The 23,430-nt window shown below is 26.3% G+C and overlaps 2 protein-coding genes and 1 long non-coding RNA gene across 3 annotated transcripts; 1 reads left to right on the top strand and 2 right to left on the bottom strand.

The window, feature by feature from the left end:
* The first annotated feature begins 1,472 nt into the window (after positions 1 to 1,472).
* Positions 1,473 to 1,980, top strand: LOC123264305. The gene is made up of 2 exons (XR_006509300.1): positions 1,473 to 1,516; positions 1,900 to 1,980. It is a non-coding gene; the product is annotated as an uncharacterized LOC123264305 (long non-coding RNA).
* Positions 1,981 to 2,722: 742 nt separating this feature from the next.
* LOC123262974 (diacylglycerol kinase kappa-like) lies at positions 2,723 to 6,243 on the bottom strand. Its single transcript, XM_044725483.1, has 4 exons — positions 6,080 to 6,243; positions 5,906 to 5,968; positions 2,802 to 3,256; positions 2,723 to 2,745 (listed from the first exon to the last, which is right to left on the bottom strand). The coding sequence occupies exons 3-4, from the start codon at positions 3,226 to 3,228 to the stop codon at positions 2,723 to 2,725; spliced, it is 450 nt and encodes a 149-aa protein (XP_044581418.1). The 5' UTR covers positions 3,229 to 3,256; positions 5,906 to 5,968; positions 6,080 to 6,243.
* Positions 6,244 to 10,698: 4,455 nt separating this feature from the next.
* LOC123264292 (beta-arrestin-1-like) lies at positions 10,699 to 22,420 on the bottom strand. The gene is made up of 9 exons (XM_044727519.1): positions 22,271 to 22,420; positions 22,096 to 22,158; positions 18,507 to 18,745; positions 16,962 to 17,337; positions 16,599 to 16,889; positions 14,512 to 14,655; positions 13,171 to 13,260; positions 12,899 to 13,075; positions 10,699 to 10,933 (listed from the first exon to the last, which is right to left on the bottom strand). Exons 3-9 carry the CDS (start codon positions 18,715 to 18,717, stop codon positions 10,876 to 10,878), a joined length of 1,347 nt encoding a protein of 448 aa, XP_044583454.1. The 5' UTR covers positions 18,718 to 18,745; positions 22,096 to 22,158; positions 22,271 to 22,420; the 3' UTR covers positions 10,699 to 10,875.
* Positions 22,421 to 23,430: the final 1,010 nt, after the last annotated feature.

Here is a 23,430-nt window from a genome sequence, read left to right on the forward strand (position 1 = left end):
TCATTGTTAATACCCCCCCCCCCCACCTCTCCACGACCCCCTGTGGGGCGATTTATAGTAAAATTTGTTCATAGACTATTTCTACATCTCTTACAGGAGATTCCTACTAAATTTGGAGCCTATAGGAGCTGAAGTTTAAAAACGGGAATTTTTCATTGTTAGCGCCCCCGCAAACCTTTTTGGGGGAGGAATTTCTTAAAATCCGTTCTCAGCTGATCTCTGCATGGCAAAAGTAATATTCCTACCGATTTTCAAGTTTCTTGGTCCGATGGTTCCCGAGATTTCGTGATAAGTGACTATATCTATAGAAAGTCTCTTATATGTAGATATATACATATAGATTTTGAATTTTTTGCAATTTTAATAAGGTTAATACGTAGTTAGATTTATAAAAATGGATTGACAAAACCGTTGCCATAGACAATAATTCATATCACAATGTTGTAGATGCGTGGGTGGATGCATGGAAGTGCGTGGGTGGATGCGTGGGAAAGTGTGTGGAAACGCGTTTAAAAACATTCAAATGACGTTAGGCATTTTTCCGGTCTTTATGAGCTCAAATATGAAGAAGAAGAAGTGATGTTCATTTGTTTTATTAACAGAAACAAATGACTATCCATATAAATTTGAAAAAAAAAATAGTATAGGGTTGATGGAATTTAAAAAATTAATAGCCTAAAATTTTCTACAATTAATTCCGCGTCGAATGGTCATGGTCTCATGCCAATCGGTCCAGTAGTTTTCAAGTTTACCGCGGTGGAAAAAAACAAAAGTTGCTTATATATATGTATATATATATATATATATATATATATATATATATATATCTATATATATATATCTAATATATAAAATTCTCGTGTCACAGTTTTCGTTGCCATGCTCCTCCGAAACGGCTTGACCGATTTTGATGAAATTTTTTGTGCTTATCTGGTATCTATGAGAATCGGCCAACATCTATTTTTCATCCCCCTAAATGTTAGGGGTAGTCCACCTCTAAATTTTTTTTTTATTTTCGACAAAATTTTTAATTTCTATTTTTTTATGATACAACATACAAAAATACATACAATCCTCAATTTTCACCCTTCTACGATCAACCCTTATTTTTTAATAGCCATTTTAGTAATTTAATCATTTTTCCTCTCCGGTCGAAAACTGATCAATCGTCATTTAATTAGTTATCCCCGCCAGATGTCTACAAGTGTCACTTTTGACCCAGTAAACAGCACGGAGTAGGGATGAGAACGAGCCGGTCTCCTTTCTTTCTCACTCCCTACACAGTTGTCGGCTGTCATTATTGTTTATGCATCAAGTGTAGTAGTAACGTTGACAATTATTATTTTGCTATCTCAGTGTAACTCTCATATTAACTTTTAATCATTCCTATTTTATCAATAATAATTAAATTATCAATTTTGAGTGTATTTTGCACGATTAGTTAATCAAGTGATTTTATAACCTCAAAAGTACTCAACACGTGACACGAGCTTCCAATAACAACGGATTTTGTGTTGTAAGTATACTTTTTTTATTTATATCGAAAATGTTGTTGATCATATAAAAATGTAATTTTAATTTAATTTTATTAAAAAAATGTAATTGAACAATTAAGATTTTCATAGTTTCCAAAAAATCAATCATTATGAATCTTTATTTTGAAATGTCAATGGAAATATTGGTTGTATGAAAAAATTATAAGAGACAATGTTTTCATAAAATTTAATTTTTTACTTTTGTTTGAAAAATTTTTCCATAAAACTTATATTTTTGTTATAATTTCATAAATTAAAACTAATCATTTCAAAACTGCGGCAAAAATCCTGGCCCTAATTATACTTTTAACATTTTTCATCATTAAATAATTTCATTAATTCTATTTATGTATGTTTTGTACAGTGAGCAATGCCAAGAAAACGCAAAGGGGCTGATTTGAGCCGCAGTACAAGTAAAGCTCGAAACTTGCGAAAAAGCAGATCCAAAAGAACAAAAGAACAAATCCAGCAACAAAATACTGATGCACGTGTCAGAATGGCGCAATTGCATAGACGAAGAGCAAATGACCAATAACGACAACAGGTACATCGAGCATTTATATCTGATTCATTCCTGCGTCTAGTATATATATATATATATATATATATATATATATATATATATATATATATATATATATATATATATATATATATATATATATATATATATATATATATATATATATATATATATATATATATATATATAAAATAAATGAAAATGCATGTGGGTACTTAAATGAAAGCTCTTGATGAGTGTAACATCGGGATGAGCTTATATCTTTAAAAACGTCAACAGTTAAAAAAGTACAGAGCAATTTAGCAAAAGTCATTATTTAATAAAGTAAAATTTTATCAAAATAAATTTCATTCTCTTCAATTATAAGTCCTAAAAATTATAGATACATTTTATTTTACTTTATGTTTTTCATAAAAGAAAATTTTAAGTTGTAAATTAAACAAACTATTCACTAATCCGTTAGAAAATATTTCGACAAAATAACTTAGAGGATTAAACGTAAATATTTTAGTATTATTGTCATTATTACCAAGACCAAAGCTAGATAATTTTAGAACCTTTTGTTGTCTACATATACTTCACACTATTCAAGTTCAAGTGAATTGTAAGTAATTTATTAACATTATTATTATTATAATCGCTAGATTCCCTTAAGCCTCTTAAGTCAAACATTTCCGCTCAGCAAAACTATTAAAAATATTTACTAAACTAATTAAAGAATTATAAAATAATTACATGCTTACCAATGGGCTCAATTCCTTTATTGTGCTGAACAAAATCACGTTTCCCCACAAACAGTTCCATTGTGGCCTTAGAATTCTTTTTCCTGTATGCTATATTACCAGGTCTGGAACTTGATGAAGGAACAATCGCAGGCTCCACCGCAAGCTCCACCGCAGGCTCTACCGCAGGCTCTATCGCAGGCTCCACCGTAGGCTCCACCGCAGGCTCTATCGCAGGCTCTACCGCAGGCTCTACCGCAGGCTCCACCGCAGGCTCCACCGTAGGCTCCACCGCAGGCTCCACCGCAGGCTCCACCGCAGGCTCCACCGCAAGCTCCACCGTAGGCTCCACCGCAGGCTCCACCGCAGGCTCCACCGTAGGCTCCACCACAGGCTCCACCGCAGGATCCACCTCAAGATTCATCGCAGGATCTACCGCAGGATTCATTTTTAGATATTACAAGTACTTTCTCTTCCTGAAAAATAAAAAAATTTTATTTATATTTCAATATACAATTTCTTTAATTAATTTTTAATAACTTTTATTTCGGAATCATTAAACTTATACTATGGAAAAATAAATATGAGTTCTTTTCGAGTAATTAGACATTTTTCTACACGCCCCAATAAATCTAAAAACAATAATAAAACAACATGGACATAATGTAAAAAAGTAAGGGTTTTATGCGTAATTTTACCGGTAGGAATTCAATTACTCTCACGTCATGCATTCCGAATTGATAAATTACTAGAACTTAGAAAGTAAATATAAAATATAATTTAAAATAATTACTTTTACAAATTTGAAAATTCCGAAAAATATAAACTTGAATAAAGAAAAAACTAAAGATATATTAATAGAATCTTTGAAAGTCACAAAGTCTCAATAAATTAAAAAAACATAACAACGAAAATTTTTGGGCCAAAATGAATGAACAGACAAACACTCATTTAGCCGAAAAATGTAAATTATATTCATTATGAATATCATAATGACTTTCATATTTTTACACAAATATGAGATTTATATAAAAGCTATATCAAAATAGATTTGAAACCCGTAATAAGTATAATACTTATGAGAACGAACTTTTTTTTAAATAGATTAGTAAAATTTTTATTTTTTTGTTAATCAGAGGAAATGTATAATAATTTAGAGAAACAGTATTTTTATCATACACTATACTGTTGAACTGCTTTACTTTCTTCCTTGATTTTCTTAATTTAAAGGAATATTTAGGAAAACAATAACTATCTTGGTTTAAAATAATTTTTGACCGAAAAAATTTTTTCGTCTTAAGATGATTATTTTTTGTTTTGAAAACAATTTTAATCCGTCTGAAAATTTCTTTAATTCAATTAATTTGCATTATTTCCTGTATGTAGTTACTCAATTATTTTATATCACGATTTAGGAAGGCTAACAATATTACTATGTTATCATTATGATTTTATGCAGATATTATCATCACTTTATTATGAATTCATGTTAATATTATAATGATTTCATCATAAAATTACTGGAAATTTTCTTTTTCCAACAAGAAAAATAAAAAAAATTTATAATCTAGTTAAAAAAAAAATTTTCCTATAAATATTTTACTTATTAAGAGAATCAAATTTATATTAATATGGCTTTTATATGAATCTCATATTTATGTCAAAATATGAGATTCATAATTAACTTCATCATAATATGAGATGATTTTTATACGGGATAATTTTCGGCTGTATCATTATTCGTATCGATGAATATTCGGATTAATATACGTCGGAACGAACTTTTTTTGAAATTAAATTAATTTTAACTCTTGAGAATCATAAGATTTATGTTTACCTATATTCAATAGCTCGGTATTTTAGAATTTATAAAATTTTTTTTTGCTGGTATTCTATTTAAGTTAATGTATTTTATAAACTTTGAATGTACACAGAAAAAAAATGTTCTTGAATCAAGTATATATTTTTGAAGAGCTCAATATTCTTGGTTTGAGTAGAAAAATTCTTGATTTAAGAAAATTTTTCTTGGTTTAAGAAAATTTTACTTAATTCAAGAATTTTTCGTCTTGATTCAAGACAATTATCCTCTTCAAAATTACATTCTTGGTTCAAAAATTTTTCTCTTGAATTAAGTTTATTTTTTTCCTGTGTAGCGGAATTTTTTTTAATTTTCTAGAGTTTTGATAATTCGGAATGTTGCCGATCTGACTGGTTGACCGCAACCCACTATTGCTAATGCTAACACACAATTGGTTTTTTTCACATTTTTGATTTTTTACTAATGCTTAGTATATTATCATTTATTATTTAAATAGTTGAAAAACTTCAAATTGTTAAGTTTAATAAATATTATTAAGAAAATACTTCTTTTTTCAGTTATTATTTTTTGTAAAGAGCATCATATGATAATACAAAAAATAAAAATTATATTAGCGAATAAGTTATTATAAAGATATTATTTATATGTTATTATAAAGAATATTTATAAAATAAAGTCCTTTTTCAAAACCAAAAAAAAAAATCTAATGCTAACACAACGTAAGTATATATACATATGTAAATGTTTATAAAGTGAGCTAAAAAGGCGCGGAAGTACGCAATTTAACTTTTTACTACAAATTCACGACATACCTGTAAAAAAAAATTTTTTAGCACTTCCATAAGTCTATATAATAATAAAGTTATGGAATTTTTTTTTTATTTTTTTATAATAATTTTTTCAATAAAAAAAAAATTCTTAAAATTTTTAGATGTCGGCTAACTTAATTATCATTAAGTCTATTTGCACGATTTAATCTGGTACTTTTTTTTATTTAATACATTATTTTAATTAGATGATAATTATTTTACGCGCAAATTAAATTTTATCAATTAAATTATTGGCGGGAAAAAATTTAATTGTACTCTAACGCTCATATTCTGCAAAAATTGATTAATGATAATTTATAAAAAATCAAATATTAAAATTTTTTAATTAATAAAAATATTCGATCTAATTTTTAATTAAAAAATAAAAAATTGTTTATTAGTTAAATTTTTAAATTATTTATTAAAATGATTTTTATTAAGTGTGAGTTGTGATAAATTAAATTAGTTTGGAATAGAGTGAATATAAATAAACTTACTCAATACAATTTGTCGTTTGGTACGTAGAATGTATTAGAACAATTAGCCTACACCTTGTCAGCCTGAAACACAAAATAATATTTATTTAATAATAATAGTTATTAGAATTTTTATCGGAGTTACATGTTAAATATATTGACTTATTTTTTTTATATTTGCTATTTGAAAATTACCTAGTGATTTTTATTCAAAAATTGTTTGTATTGCCGTGAGAACGTAGGCACTTCCTGAGCACCTATCTTGTAATGCGTCTTGCTCCCTTGCTTGATAATTACTGAACGACAGCGAATTGTGAATTACTCTGTACTGGTTTCAGTGACATCTACTTATTGAGGGGTTTTGCTGACACTTGACTAGTATATCAAAATTAAGTTAGCCGCCATGTAAAAATTTATATGATTTTTTTTTTGAAAATGTATTACAAAAGAATAAGAAAAAAAATTCATTTGTAAAACTTTAAGTGCAATTTAAAAAAAATACTTTTTTTTTTACAATTTAATAATTGAAAAAAAAAAATAAAACTATTTTTTAATTTTTTTTTTTACAAACATATTTCTTCCAAAAAATTATTTTTAAAAAATTACATTTTTAATTTTTTACGCATGCGTAGCAATTATGTGCCTTATACTTTTTTAATCAGAGAGTTTAAATTAAAATATTTCATTTATTAGTCTTAAAATATTGCGTCAATAAGATGATACTAAAGTTACCAGACATTTAACAATTTTTGATTTTTTGAAACACTAAAAATTATGAGTAAAAAAGTATTTTTAAAAAATTACACTTGGAACGATTCAAATTTTCTACATGTCAAATTTTTTTTTTAATTTTATTTAAATAATTTTTTCAATAAAAAATTATAAAAATTTTTACATGTCGGCTGATTTAATTTTCATGTCAAAAAGTGTATGTGCAGAGAAAATATTTCCCTCAAGAAAATAACAAACGGAGCCATCACGGATAAGGTCCTATATATTTTCGAGCATTTGATAATCGAACTGAGATGAAAATGAAGTTAGCTGATAATAATAAAGTTAGCCGTTTTTAATTTTTTTATTTTTTTTTAATGAAAAAACTAAAGCAAAAAAATATTTTTTTTAAATTGCACTTTTAGTTTTTCAAGTTTTTTACATGTGAAATTTTTTTTTATTTTGTTGTAATCATTTTTTCGATGAAAAAAAATTGTAAAAATTTTTAAATGTCGGCTAACTCAATTTTCATAGCTAGCTGACATTTTACAATTTTTAGAAATTTTTTAGTGAAAAAATTTCAATTAAACAATTCAAAAAAAAAAATTTCACATGTAAAAAACTTGAAAAACTAAAAGTGCAATTTTTTAGAAATATCTTTTTAGTTGTAATTTAACAAAAAAAAAAATCAAAAATTTTTAAACGTCTGCTAACTTCATGACATTATTAAAGTTAGCAGTCACTTAATTATTTTTTATTTTTTTTTGAACAAATAAATTTGTTCCACAAAATTATTTAAAAAAAATTGCATTTTTAATTTTTTAAAATTTCTATGTCAATTTTTTTTTTATTTTTTTGCCATAATTTATTTGTTAAAAAAATTTTTTAAATTATCAAACATCTGCTAAATTAATTTTCATCTAACTTCAGTGTCATGAACTGTGCGCGTGCGTATAAAACGGGAAAAATTGTCAACTTACCGTGCCGCCCATGCTTATTGTGCCGCCCACGAAGGCTAGATAATAATAATAATAAACTAACAGTCCACACCGGGAAAACACAAATTATGGTCTTCCGGAGCTCGGGAAGAATTAAAAAATCTGAACAAAATGCATTTATATACACTGATAAAAAAATTAACTTAATTCAAGAGCCAAAATCTTGAACCAAGAATACCATTTTAAAGAAAATGATTTTCTTGAATCAAGAGAATAAATTCTTGAGACAAGACATTATTCTTGAATTAAGTAAATTTTTCTTGTCTCAAGAATTTATTCTCTTGATTCAAGAAAATAATTTTCTTCAAAATGGTATTCTTGGTTCAAGATTTTGGCTCTTGAGTCAAGTTAATTTTTTTATCAGTGTACAAAGTTTTCCCCATACAGTCCACCTCTCGTTACTATTACCTGGGCACAACTCTAGACACTGCATCTAAAGGCAAATTGACGGTAGAAGAAGCCATCATGAACGGCAGAATAGCAACTGGAGCTACTTGTTCAATTCTCAGCAAGGCCAGATCCGACTCTTGGAAAACCAAAACTAAACTCTTTGACAGTATAGTCGCACCTACTATCCTCTACGGAGTTGAAACCTGGGGCTTGGACCATCTGGAAGAAATCGACAGAGCGCAAGGAAAATACTACAAAAAGATCCTATAGTTACCACGAAACACACCAGGCTACATGATCCGTCTGGAGACAGGAGACATGAGACTTTCGGCAACAGCGCTGATTCTAACCTGGAAATGGGTCATTTGTATTCTAAAAATGAACTCTGACCGCTGGCCTCGAGTGTGCCTAATCAATCTAATAAAATTGGCTGAGAATCCAAATTGTCATAAAATTTAATTAATAATTTCTGATAAAACTTAAATTAGCAGATAAAAAAATTCCGATAACTTTTTTTATTTAATTATTTGAGACAAAATATTATTATTTGAATATTGTAATTAAAAGACATCTGTCAATTTTTTTTTATTTTTGTAGTAATTAAGTTATAAAAAATTTTAGCAAAAAATATTTTTTTTTTTTATAATTAATTTCATTATTATTGATTTGATAGATTTCATAGATTTACTTAATTTTAATACATAATTATCTATTGAGGAACACCCCGATGTACATCTGGAGAGCGGAGCTAGGCTTGGAGAGTATAGAATACACCTGCAGGAAGAGAGCCATCAAGTACTGGGAAGATATACTAGCAATGAAAGAGGGTAGATAGCCGAAAGTATGTCTGATGGAGGAGATGAGAGGTATTATCAATAACAGACCCGCGAAATGGGGATGCAAAGTGATGGAGAGACTACAAGAGATGAAGACTATGGAAGTTTGTCGTTAGATCTGGGAGGGAGGTAAAGAGGAAGCAGTAATAAGGAAGCTAAATGAAGGCCTCAATAAATGGTGGAAACAGGAGCTAGAAAAAGAATGGTGGAAGATCGTGGACTCGGAATACAACCCGCTATACAGAGAAATACTCCCAGGCCCAAGAGGAGGGAAATATTTAAATGAAGAAGACAAAGAGACCTGGGCCAGACTCAGGTGTGGAAACGTAGGTAGAGCGAGGAAAGGCTTCAAAGACTGGAGTTGCAGGTTATGTGGAGGAGCCACAGAGAATCTAGAGCATATATTCAGCTGCAATGAAATAATGAAGCTACAGAAGGAGCGGGTTGCAGAGTGTATATCAAATTGGAAAGGGGAAAAACTAGAAAATGAGTTGCGTTGGCCAGTAATAGAAATGTTGAGAGGACCAGTGATTAAAGAGGTTTGTGAGTATATTAGGAAAGTAGAGAGTAAATGGAGAGAGAGAAACTGTTAAAGTGAGGGGAGAAATGTGTGTATGAGTGTATATCTGGTCATTATGATTTAAGACTAAAGATTAAAATATAATGTATAGTAGGCTGTAAGAAAATTAATGTATCAGTAACATGTGTGATAACACAAAGTGTATTAAAACCATGTAAAATGTTGTAAGGAAAATGCAAATGCTCTAAGAGCATGCATTGAAAAATAAATATATACATAATTATCTATTTACAAAAAATAATTTAAAACCACACAAAATTATTTATTAGCTTCAATTATTCTTTTTATTCAATTAAAATATAATTATAAGAATATATCATTTGTACATTTACATTTATTATGCTTTATGCACATTTTTATAATTGGCGAATTATAATTTTTTATAAATTTAGAATTGGTGATTCAGTCTAATTAAAAAAAAGAAATATTTATTTCACTATTGGCTTCAATAATTTTTGTACTGAGTAACATAGCTTCAATGAATCCATTAGTCAACTTATTAATTTAATACTTGTTAATTATATAAACAACAAAGTAATTACATATTGACATTATTTAACAAGTATTATTTAATTTAATATTTGTCATTGAAATAAATTAACGTCATCACATACTCAATTACTATAAATAATTAATATTCACTAATTATGTACAAATAATTTCTTTGAACTACTAGATTTATTTTTAAAGCTATTTGTTGTTTATTAAGTATATTTTTTAAGTTAATTAAATATTTAATTAATCAAAAAATATTTACATCCTAATTTATTCAATAAATAACTCAAAAAATAAATTTCTTCAAGAATATAAATATGTTGTTTGCAATTAAATAAAGCGAATTAAAAAATTTTTGTCTAGTAAAATTACTCATAAATGAATTTACATTTATCCCAACAGTTTTTAACAGTATAAATTCTTAAAATGTATTTAATAAATGCGTTGACAGCCGCTTATTTTTATAGAATATTAATAGAAATATATATTAAAATTGTTAATGAGTATTTTTTTTTATCTTGAAAAACTATTGTCGATGTGATAAATTAAAAATAAGCTAATTGCATTATTTACTAAGCGGCTATTGACTATTAAAAATATTTTGTACTAAATATCCAGTCAAAAATAATTATTATAAAAAAAATATTATATAAAGAATTAATTAAATAAAATAATTCTTTGTACATTTCATCATATGGCAAAAATGTTGAAAAATTATAATTTAAATTTTGTACAATATATATAAAATATTAACGCATTTATAGACTCGCATTTATATAAGCGTATTCGGTTTTTTTACAAATATTTTTAAAACTAAAATCAGTCGTTTTTTGTTTTTATCAATTACATTTGTTAACAAGGCTTTGATAAAATTTTTTTACTAGTAATTGAAGCTAATTTTAAAAAATTTTTCAGAATTGATTTTCTATTGTCTCTTTCATTACTGAAGTATATATGGACGTAATATAATCAGGTATCTGTTCATTCCCTTATTCGTTCACGCGCGAAATCTTCGAATATAAGGTCTACGTTATCATCGCTAGATAAAAAAATTAAATAAATATTAAATTATATTGAGAATTTCTTTCGGTATTTAATAATAAATTAAGGAGATCCACGCGAAGTAGTCAAATTTTTAAAACTTCCTGAAAATTTGTAAATCCAATCTCCGTAGCCTGATAATTAATAAAAAAAACTTAAAAAACAGTAAGTCTCCAGGATATTTAATCAAATAATTAGGTTTGAAAATTGTAATTTCTACATGCAGGTAAATGGAGATTTCACCAGCCGTGTATTTAGTTAAGAATTTAATGCAATTAACGATTTAAAAAAAATTTTATTTTCATTGAATTTGATTGAAAAAGTAATAAGCTTTCGATTAAAACAATAAAAAAACTAGGTTTCCGAACGTATTACGGAGATATTTTATATTTTTTATGAAAAATCACAAGGAACTTCCGATCTTTAAAGTTTTTTATTTGACTTGGCAGCACCGCTTGCGCAGTTACTCGGCGCATAAATAACCGCGGATTTTTAAATGCTAGAAGATCTTAGTAATTTTAGTGAGCGGGTATCTTTTACCCATATCCCGATGATACATATGTGTCAGTTACCCAAGTCCCGATGATACATATCCCAATTATTCGAATTTCGATCACATATATACCCAATGATACATATGTGCAATGATACATATCCCGATGATACATATTATAAAACAAAACAAAATCGTTGATAAAAATAGGTGGCGTCTTAGTATAATAATTAAGAATTCAGATTTATATATATATATATATATATATATATATATATATATATATATATATATATATATATACATCATTTCGTACCTAAAAAATGATGTTATGATATGTAAAAAGTATAAAATAAAGTTAGTAAATTTCTAATACAAGCAACGTAAATATTTACAAAGTAAAATGGTAAATTTTAAACGCAACGCTAAAAATCTAACTGTAATTATTGACTTGCATGTACTGGTAAAATGTATATTTTAAAAGTATAATTTTTACTGTTTCAAATGTTAAATTCACCCAGAGTGAGACCCCCTTCTCGTTCATCTGAGTTCCCCTTCTCCTCATAATATGGACTATATATTGAAATGGCAATTTTTACTGTTCGAAACTGTAATTTTTTAAGATAAGAGAGTTTTTATTTACTGTAGTGACAGCTACTAATCACTTATTTTGGATATTAAATTATAAATTGTGGCTTTTATACTTTCTAAATTAAGTTCTGTAATATTTATATTTTTGCCACCCCGATGTCCGCTTTACTGTTTGAAACTATAAAAATTAACCGGAATCCGAGTGAATATTACAGTTTACTTTTTTCCGTATACGTATTATTTTTTTAAAGACATTCTTTACACTAAGAGGGTACTTGGATCTCCTTAATTTATATATGCATTGATAAAATATCTTTATTACATTACGGATATTTTTATTATAAAGTAAAAGACCCAGTTACTGACACTAGCCTAGTTATTTGACACTAGCAATTTTATTCCAATTAAATTCTGATAACTTTTTTTATTTAATTATTTGACACAAAATATTATTATTTGAATACTGTAATTAAAAGACATCGATTAATTTATTTTTATTTTTATATAAATTCAATGATTATAGAAAATTTTAACAAAAAAATTTCACATCTAAAAATTAATAAAGAATTACAATTTCAAATTTTTTAAAAATATGTTTTTTTTTTATAATTAATTCTATTATTATTTATTTGATAGCTTTTTTAATAAATTTACTTAATTTTCATGAATAAGTATTTATTTATTGAAATAAATAAAAAAAAAAATAAAATCTTAAAAAACAAATTATTTTGAAATTTATAATTCACAAAATTATATTTATTAATTTATTGGAGTTAGCTGTTTTTTTTTTTTTGTTAAAATAAAATTGCAAGTATCAATAATTAGGGCAGTGTCCATAATTGGATCTTTTACCTTATTAAACAGTAAATAAATATTTACCCTTTGAAATCTATAAGGTTGACATCAACAAATCCAGGGTCATCTTTAGAAGTAGATGGTAATGGCTCAGCTGGAGTCGATTGAGGTAAAGGAGGCATAGATAATTCTTCTGTAGGTTCTGGATGCATTAAAACAAACGGCAATTTTGCCGTTGTTTGCTGATGACAAAAAAACCATCTGAAATGAAAATTAACAGTAAAAATCAAGATTTATAAATAAGTTTAGAAGTATTAAATAATTTTATCTATTTTATTACAAATCTCTTATCTTACCTTCGGAAAAATGAGCATTTTACTTTAATTTCAACATCGTACTCCACGGTGATTCCAACATTTTTTTTTCTGGCAAGTTCTTCATCGAGACTGTGAAAATTAAAGGTTGTCAATATTTTCTAATATTTATAATTAAAAATCAAAGTTAATTGTGTGATTAATCGAATTGTTAATTAGCATGCTATAATATGCACTTATAACTCGCGATGAAATAAATTTTTGGTAAAATAATATTCAATAGATACCAAACAATAGAGACGGCAAAGCAATTCTAAGTTTTAAGGCATTAATAGCAAAGCGTAATTAAATTTTAAGATATGGTAACAAAAAAGACGCAACTTTTAAGATTAAATCTATATTTTTAAGAGAATAAGAAAAATTTTGTCTCCAGGAAAGTCACATGATAAAATCGGTTTTTTTAAAAATGAAATTTAGTTTAATTGCAAAGGTCTTGACTTGAATTTATGTCTTTTTTTAACATTTTTAAAGATATAAGTTCACCCTGATATTACACTCATCAAGACCTTTCATTAGAGTACCTACATCAATTTTTCATATATTTATATATATATTATACATATGTATATATGAAAAATATATTAAAAATGCAAGTGGGTACTCAAATGAAAGGTCTTGATTATTGTAACATCGAGATGAGCTTATATCTTTATAAATGTCAATAGTTAAAAAAGTACAGTACACTTTAACAAGTCATTATATAATTAAACATAATTTTATCTGTTATAGTTCGAAATTCTCGGCAGTTACATAGTGACTGCAGGTTGTTGGTGTTAAGTTAATTATTTAATAATAAATATCTTTTTTGCGCTCAAATCTATGATTTAAATTATTTATAATATTCTTTCTATCGAATATTTAAACTTATTTAATGACTTTGAAGATTCTTGTGTTACCTATTTTTATCAAAAATCTGGAATTTAAAACCGTCAAAGTGTTTCAAAAGAATACCTCGACTATTTTAAACATTTCCCAACAATATTGAGATTCATTTCTAAAATTAACAGATTTATTGTTTCTATGATAGAAATAATAATAGAAAATGAATATTGATATTGTAAGTAAAATAAAGGCACGTGAATTAGCATACCTAATCACATGTTCCTTTTGATTGACTGCAATTAAATATATTATTTATCCGAACACAAGGTTCAAACAGTTAAGTAATGGCGGTGCGATATTTTCTTAAATATTTTAATAGCAAATAAAGAATAAATTGAAAATCTAATCGTTAATTCACCAATAAACATAGGTATTGAGAACAATTTTAATATTAAAATTTTTAACGAGTAGTGGTTTTTTAAGATTAATAATTGAGCTTACTTTGTACTAGATGCTAGATTGGTGTCTGTATTCTGCGTCTGACCATCGACTGCTACACGCTTTTGTTTTCTGTTATTGGAAAGAAGTGGTGTTATCTCGAAGACTTTGCTTACTTTCTTATCAGGTAAGACCAAAAATCCATTTCTGAAAATTACAAGTTGTATTAATATTAGAAAATAAGCATTGGCTATAAATTGAAATAAGATAACGAGAAAAATTCAATTATATAATATAACGTGGCGCTTTATATAAAAAAATGAAAAAATTACAATTTCAGATTTTGTAAGAATTATATTATAAAATGTAAATATTACATTTATAGCTGTGAAAATTAACATTCAAAGTTTTCTAATTTTAAATTTGAATGGACAATTATTACTATTTATAATGTAATTGCACATCTCATAGCGCGAAGCTGATAAGACCTAGTTACTGAAACTGGCCTAGTTGTTAGACACTTGCAATTTTATTCCAATTAAAAAAATAAAATCTTCTCAAAAAACTAATTATTTTTAAATTTATAATTCACAAATTATATTTATTAATTTATTAGAGTTGGCTTTTTTTTTTTTTTTTTTTTTTTTTTAATTAAAACAAAAATGTGTCATTAACTAGGCCAGTTTCAATAACTGAGTCTTTTACCTTAATCTTTTCCATTTTCAAGTAGTTAACGATTTGTTGCATGAATAATTTAAAAGACTAAGTCCGTTAGAACATTATTAAACAATATAATTATTTATCACAACATTCATAACTGAAAAATATTGCATGGAAAAAAGTAAACTGTAGTATTCGCTTGGATTCCGGTTAATTTTTATAGTTTCAAACAGTAAAGCGGACATCGGGGTGGCAAAAATATAAATATTACAGAACTTAATTTAGAAAGTATAAAAGCCACAATTTATAAATTAATATCAAACATAAGTGATTTTAAGCCATTTCAATATATATTCCATGTCATGAGGAGAAGGGGAACTCAGATGAAAGAGAAGGGGGTCTCACTCTGGGAGAATTTAACATTTGAAACAGTAAAAATTATACTTTTAAAATGTACATTTTACCAGTCCAAGCAAGTCAATAATTACAGTTTGATTTTTAGCGTTGCGTTTAAAATTTACCATTTTACTTTGTAAATATTGACGTTGCTTGTATTAGAAATTTACTAACTTTATTTTATACTTTTTACATATCATAAGATTATTTTTTAGGTAAGAAATCATAAATATCAATGTCTGAATTCTTAATTATTATACGTTAACATTTTAGACATTTAAATAGCGAATATTACTGTTTGAAATAGTATTTTTTTCCACGTAAAGAGTTAATTATAACGTTCAAATGGTAAAAATTATATAGTGAATAGTAAAATCACAATTTTACTGTTTGAAATGGTAATTTTTAGCAGTTGATCATTTCTTATTATAAGTCGATTGTTATTAATTACAGTTTACTTCTTTCCGTGTAGGTTTCCGGGATATTTAATCAAATAATTAGGTTTGAAAATTGTAATTTTTACATGAAGGTAAATGGAGATTCCACCAGCCGCGTATTTAGTTAAGAATTTAATGCAATTAACGATTTAAAAAAAAATTTATTTTCATTGAATTTGATTGAAAAAATAATAAGCTTTCGATTAAAACAATAAAAAAAGTAGCTTTCCGAACATATTACGGAGATATTTTATATTTTTTATGAAAAATCACTCGTAACTTCCGTTCTTTAAAGATTATACTAAAGTTATCTGTCAACTGTTAATTAATTTTAAAAATTTTTTCAACAAATCAATTACAATAAAAAAATTTTTCTAAAAATTTTCACTTGTAATTTTTATTAATTTTCACATGTGAAATTTTTTAATTGAATTTTTTTATAATAATTAAATTGTTGTAAAATTTTAAAAAAATTTCTAATGTCTGTCAACTTTAGTGTCATTCTTTAAAGTCTTGTCACAATTTTACTGTTTGAAATGATAATTTTTAGCAGTTAATCATTACTTATTATAAATCGACTGTTATTTATTACAGTTTACTTTTTTCCGTGTAAATTTCAATAGTCTTTATAAGGCTTTTATATAAATATATACTCACTCGCTTTTTACTTTAGCGACTGTAGTAGTGAAGCTTGATTTCGTGAACATACGTAAAGTAGCTGTTTGTTTCACAGTCACAATAATCTCCTTGACGAAGCGTCTGCTGTAATTAGTAATATTAATGTTTACTGCGATCGTTTCTCCATGATAATATATCTCTTTGTCCAGCGAAGCCTCGAGAAGAAGTGGGTCTGAAAACCAAAATCTCTGGATTTCCCTCACTGTCGGCTGTTCACCCGGTTGTGATGGCGCGTACATTACTTTTCTGATTCCCATCGATACAAAATCTCTGAAAAAATAAACTAATTTATCTTCTTAAATACAGCATTATAATTAACTATAAATTAAAAAAAAATATTACGGTTCTTTCACTTTGTTCACTTTGTCCGAGCTGTCACTGATATAAGCTTTAAGCTCATGTACAATCCCACAGGGATCCTCGTCATTATCGGGCGTCGGGTGGAGTACGACAGAGTTTGGAAAATATTCCGGTAATTCAATGCAAAAGGGATACACATTTTTTGAGCCTAATTTACGCATCAATTTTTGTTGCAGCGGAGTTAACGGCAGTCGAGGCTTGAGAGGTGGATAGACTTGTTGAGGGATGTTGACGAGCAGGTTTTCCGGATCGAATCCCATGCCTTTGAGACTTTTGTCACCGTATTTGAATATTGCCAACGCACTTACATACACAGTGTGACCCTCTACGTAGTCAGGATCGAGCCAGACAACACCATCTGAAAATTTAACAAGAGAATTAATTTTAATTGATTACAGAGCTTTAGTACAAATTAACTATAGACTCATTAAATTGCTTAACCCATTATGATTTTGATACAATTAAGCTTGCCGTAATAATCTTGATGTTTTAGATTAAACTCTCACGTTCATTAAATCAGTTAAAAAATAGAAAAATAGTCAATAATTTTTCCATTTTATTTTTTAACCAATATTATTAAGAGAATAAGCAAAATTTTGTGGCCAGTGTATTTATATGATAAAATGTGTAACATCGGAATGAGCTTATATCTTCAAAAACGTCAATATTTAAGAAAGTACAGTGCAATTTAACGTAATTAAGAAATAATGACCTTGTATCTTGTGAACCATTGACATTTTTAAAGATATAAGCTCATCCCGATGTTACACTCATCAAGACCTTTCATTTGAGTACCCACATCAATTTTTTTATATATTTATATATATTATATGTATATATGAAAAATATATCAAAATGCATGTGGGTACTTAAATGAAAGCTCTTGATGAGTGTAACATCGGGATGAGCTTATATCTTTAAAAGAGTCAACAGTTAAAAAAGTACAGAGCAATTTAACAAAAGTCATTATTTAATAAAGTAAAATTTTATTTTTTTATAGTTCACAAATCACGGCAGTCACATAGTGACTGCAAGATTGCTAGTTAATTATTCAAAAAATTCAACTCATTTTTTTTTTAAATAAAAATTCAACCCAATAATTTTCTAAAATTTTATCAAAATAAATTTCATTCTCTTCAATTATAAGTCCTAAAAATTATAGATACATTTTATTTTACTTTATGTTTTTCACAAAAAAAAAATTAAAAACTGTAAATCAAACAAACTATTCACTAATCCGTTAGAAAATATTTCGACAAAATAACTTAGAGGATTAAACGTAAATATTTTAGTATTATTGTCATTATTACCAAGACCAAAGCTAGATAATTTTAGAACCTTTTGTTGTCTACATATACTTCACTCTATTCAAGTTAAAGTGAATTGTAAGTAATTTATTAACATTATTATTATTATTATAATCACTAGATTCCCTTAAGCCTCTTAAGTCAAACATTTCCGCTCAGCAAAACTATTAAAAATATTTACTAAACTGATTAAAGAATTATAAAATAATTACATGCTTACCAATGGGCTCAATTCCTTTATCGTGCTGAACAAAATCACGTTTCCCCACATGCAGTACCATTGTGGCGATAGAATTATATTTCCTGTATGCTTTATTACCAGGGGTGGAACTTGATGAAGGATCCACCGCAGGATCCACCGCAAGATCCACCGCAAGATCCACCGCAGGATCCACCGCAGGATTCATCGCAGGATCTACCGCAGGATTCATTTTTAAATATTACAAGTAACTTTTCTTCCTGAAAAATAAAAAAATTTTATTTATATTTCAATATACAATTTCTTCAATTATTTTTTAAAAACTTTTATTTCGGAATCATTAAACTTATACTATGGGAAAATAAATATGAGTTCTTTTCGAGTAATTAGACATTTTTCTACACGTCCCAATAAATCTAAAAACAATAATAAAAAAGGCCACTCTGCAGCCGAAATGGAAGTAGATTTTTCAAATAAAAAAAATTGATTTTTAATAAAATAATATAATAACACTGATGATGTATAACTTAATTCATGAATTAAAAACAAAATTCAATAATAAATTTAAAACTATTTACAACAAATTTTGGAAAAAAAATTATCTTGTGAAGAAAAAGTTTCTCAAATATTCACCAAAGAATTTCACAGATTATAAGATTTGAATTATAAATGTCCAAATTTTAAGTAACTACTGAGAAACAACAGTTTTCAAGTTAATCAGAATTTTGCAACCGGATAAAATTTTAGTTGAAGAAAACAATGGTTAGAACTAATTTGTGACATATTTACTGACAACCTACCCGAAAACATTACACAAAAGACTGATCAATATCGTAATTATTGAATTTACATCATGATTAAGCTATGATGTAGACAATAATTCTAAAACGGCTGCAACAGTAAAACTGTTTCATTAAACGAACTCTAAAAGGAGTAATATTGAGGCTACTACCACTTCTAAGTAGTGAAAATTGAAGCTTATCAAAAGAGCTTTACGATGCATTTTACCAAATTTCAATATTTTGTCTAGTTCAGTAATTATACCACGTTGAAGTAGTAAAAACATCAATTTTTACGATTTTCAAAATTTCAAAATCCTGTCATTTCCAAATTACTCGCCCGAATAAGCTCATCTTCGAACTTAACCTTGGTCTTGATCGATAGATAAAGCATGCTGAGTTTCAGAAGAATCGGTCATAAATTGAAAACGCTATCGTGCTGACAAGCCGCGTTATATCGTATATATATATATATATATATATATATATATATATATATATATATGCTATATATATAAATACATACATATATAAACTTTTGAACTATATATATTTTCTGACTCAGCTCGACAAACTAAGTCAGAAAATGGCTAAATTTTTCAAAAGTTGCGCCATGAGGACGGCTGCAATAGTTAGATTTTTATAAAATCTACTAACAACGTGGACATAATGTAAAGAAGTAGGTGTTTTATGCGTAATTTTACCGGTAGGAATTCAATTACTCTCACGTCATGCATTCCGAATTAATAAATTACTAGAACTTAAAAAGTAAATATAAAATATAATTTAAAATAATTACTTTTACAAATTTGAAAATTCTGAAAAAAATAAACTTGAATAAAGAAAAAACTAAAGATATATTAATAGAATCTTTGAAAGTCACAAAGTCTCAATAAATTAAAAAAACATAACAACGAAAATTTTTGGGCCAAAATGAATGAACAGACAAACACTCATTTAGCCGAAAAATGTAAATTATATTCATTATGAATATCATGATGACTTTCATATTTTTACACAAATATGAGATTTATATAAAAGCTATATCAAAATAGATTTGAAACCCATAATAAGTATAATACTTATGAGAACGAACTTTTTTTTAAATAGATTAGTAAAATTTTTATTTTTTTGTTATTCAGAAGAAATGAATAATAATTTAGAGAAACAGTATTTTTATCATACACTGTACAGTTAAACTGCTTTACTTTATTTCTTGATTTTCTTAACTTAAAGGAATATTTAGGATAATAATAACTATCTTGGTTTAAAATAATTTTTGACAAAAAATTTTTTCGTCTTAAGATGATTATTTTTTGTTTTGAAAACAATTTTAATCCATCTGAAAATTTCTTTAATTCAATTAATTCGCATTATTTCCTGTATATAGTTACTCAATTATTTTATATTACGATTTAAGAAGGCTAACAAGATTACTATGTTATCATTATGATTTTATGCAGATATGATCATCACTTTATTATGGATTCATGTTAATATCATAATGATTTCATGATGAAATTACTGGAAATTTTCTTTTTCCAATAAGAAAAATTAAAAAAATTTATAATCTAGTTAAAAAAAAAATTTTCCCATAAATATTTTACTTATTACGAGTATCAAATTTATATTAATATGGCTTTTATATGAATCTCATATTTACATCAAAATATGAGATTCATAATTAACTTTATCATGATATAAGATGATTTTTATACGGAATGATTTTCGGCTGAATCATTATTCGTATGGATGAGTATTCGGATTAATATACGTCGGAACGAACTTTTTTCGAAATTGAATTAATTTTAACTCTTGAGGATTATAAGATTTATGTTTACCTATATTCGATAGCTCGGTGTTTTATAATTTACAAAATTTTTTTTCGCTGGTATTCTGTTTAAGTTAATGTATTTATAAACTTTGAATAGAGCGAAATTTTCAATTTTCTAGAGTTTTGATAATTCGGAATGTTGTCGATCTGACTGGTTGACCGCAACCTACTATTGTTAATGCTAACACACAATTGGTTTTTTTTTTTTTTTCACATTTTTGATTTTTCACCAATGCTTAGTATATTATCATTTATTATTTAAATAGTTGAAAAACTTCAAATTGTTCAAGTTTAATAAATATTATTAAGAAAATACTTCTTTTTTCATTTCTTGTTTTTTGTAAAGAGCATCATATGATAATACAAAAAATAAAAATTATATTAGCGAATAAGTTATTATAAAGATATTATTTATATGTTATTATAAAGAATATTTATAAAATAAAGTCCTTTTTCAAAACCAAAAAAAAACCTAATGCTAACACAACGTAAGTATATATACATGTGTAAATGTTCATAAAGTGAGCTAAAAAGGCGCGGAAGTACGCAATTTAACTTTTTACTACAAATTCACGACATACCTGTAAAAAAAAATTTTTTAGCACTTCCATAAGTCTATTTGCACGTTTTAATCTCGTACTTTTTTTTATTCAATACATTATTTTAATTAGCTGATAATTATTTTACGCGCAAATTAAATTTTATCAATTAAATTATTGGCGGGAAAAAATTTAATTATACTCTAACGCTCATATTCTGCAAAAATTGATAAATGATAATTTATAAAAAATCAAATATTAAAATTTTTTAATTAATAAAAATATTCGATCTAATTTTTAATTAAAAAAAAAATTCACTAAAACCCGACACGTTAAAATAAAAAATAAAAAATTGTTTAGTAGTTAAATTTTTAAATTATTTATTAAAATGATTTTTATTAAGTGTGAGTTGTGATAAATTAAATTAGTTTGAAATAGAGTGAATATAAATAACTTACTCAATACAATTTGTCGTTTGGTACGTAGAATGTATTAGAACAATTAGCCTACACCTTGTCAGCCTGAAACACAAAATAATATTTATTTAATAATAATAAGGTATAAGAATTTTTATCGGAGTTACATGTTAAATATATTGACTTATTTTTTTTATATTTGCTATTTGAAAATTACCTAGTGATTTTTATTCAAAAATTGTTTGTATTGCCGTGAGAACGTGGGCACTTCCTGAGCAACTATCTTGTAATGCGTCTTGCTCCCTTGCTTGATAATTACTGAACGACAGCGAATTGTGAATTACTCTGTACTGGTTTCAGTGACATCTACTTATTGAGGGGTTTCGTTGACTCTTGACTAGTATATCAAAATTAAGTTAGCCGCCATGTAAAAATTTTTATGGTATTTTTTTTTGAAAATGTATTACAAAAAAATAAGAAAAAAATTTCATTTGAAAAACTTTAAGTGCAATTTTAAAAAATACTTTTTTTGTTCCAATTTAATAAATGAAAAAAAAAAAACTATTGTTTAATTTTTTTTTTACAAACAAATTTCTTCCAAAAAATTATTTAAAAAAAATTACATTTTTAATTTTTTTCCGCATGCGCAGCAATTATGTGCCTTATACTTTTTTAATCAGAGAATTTAAATTAAAATATTTCATTTATTAGTCTTAAAATATTGCGTCAACAAGATGATACTAAAGTTACCAGACATTTAACAATTTTTGATTTTTTGAAACACTAAAAATTATGAGTAAAAAAGTATTTTTTAAAAATTGCACTTGGAACGATTCAAATTTTCTACATGTCAAATTTTTTTTTTAATTTTATTTAAATAATTTTTTCAATAAAAAATTATAAAAATTTTTACATGTCGGCTGATTTAATTTTCATGTCAAAAAGTATATGTGCAGAGAAAATATTTCCCTCAAGAAAATAACAAACGGAGCCATCACGGGTAAGGTCATATATATTTTCGAGCATTTGATAATCGAACTGAGATGAAAATGAAGTTAGCTGATAATAATAAAGTTAGCCGTTTTTAATTTTTTAATTTTTTTTTAATGAAAAAACTAAAGCAAAAAAATATTTTTTTTAAATTGCACTTTTAGTTTTTCAAGTTTTTCATAAGTGAAATTTTTTTTTATTTTGTTGTAATCATTTTTTCGATGAAAAAAAATTGTAAAAATTTTTAAATGTCGGCTAACTCAATTTTCATAGCTAGCTGACATTTTACAATTTTTTAGTGAAAAAATTTCAATTAAACAATTCAAAAAAAAAATTTCACATGTAAAAAACTTGAAAAACTAAAAGTGCAATTTTTTAGAAATATTT

This window comes from Cotesia glomerata, linkage group LG4, assembly GCF_020080835.1.
Source record: "Cotesia glomerata isolate CgM1 linkage group LG4, MPM_Cglom_v2.3, whole genome shotgun sequence".
Classification (NCBI taxonomy): Eukaryota; Metazoa; Arthropoda; class Insecta; order Hymenoptera; family Braconidae; genus Cotesia; species Cotesia glomerata.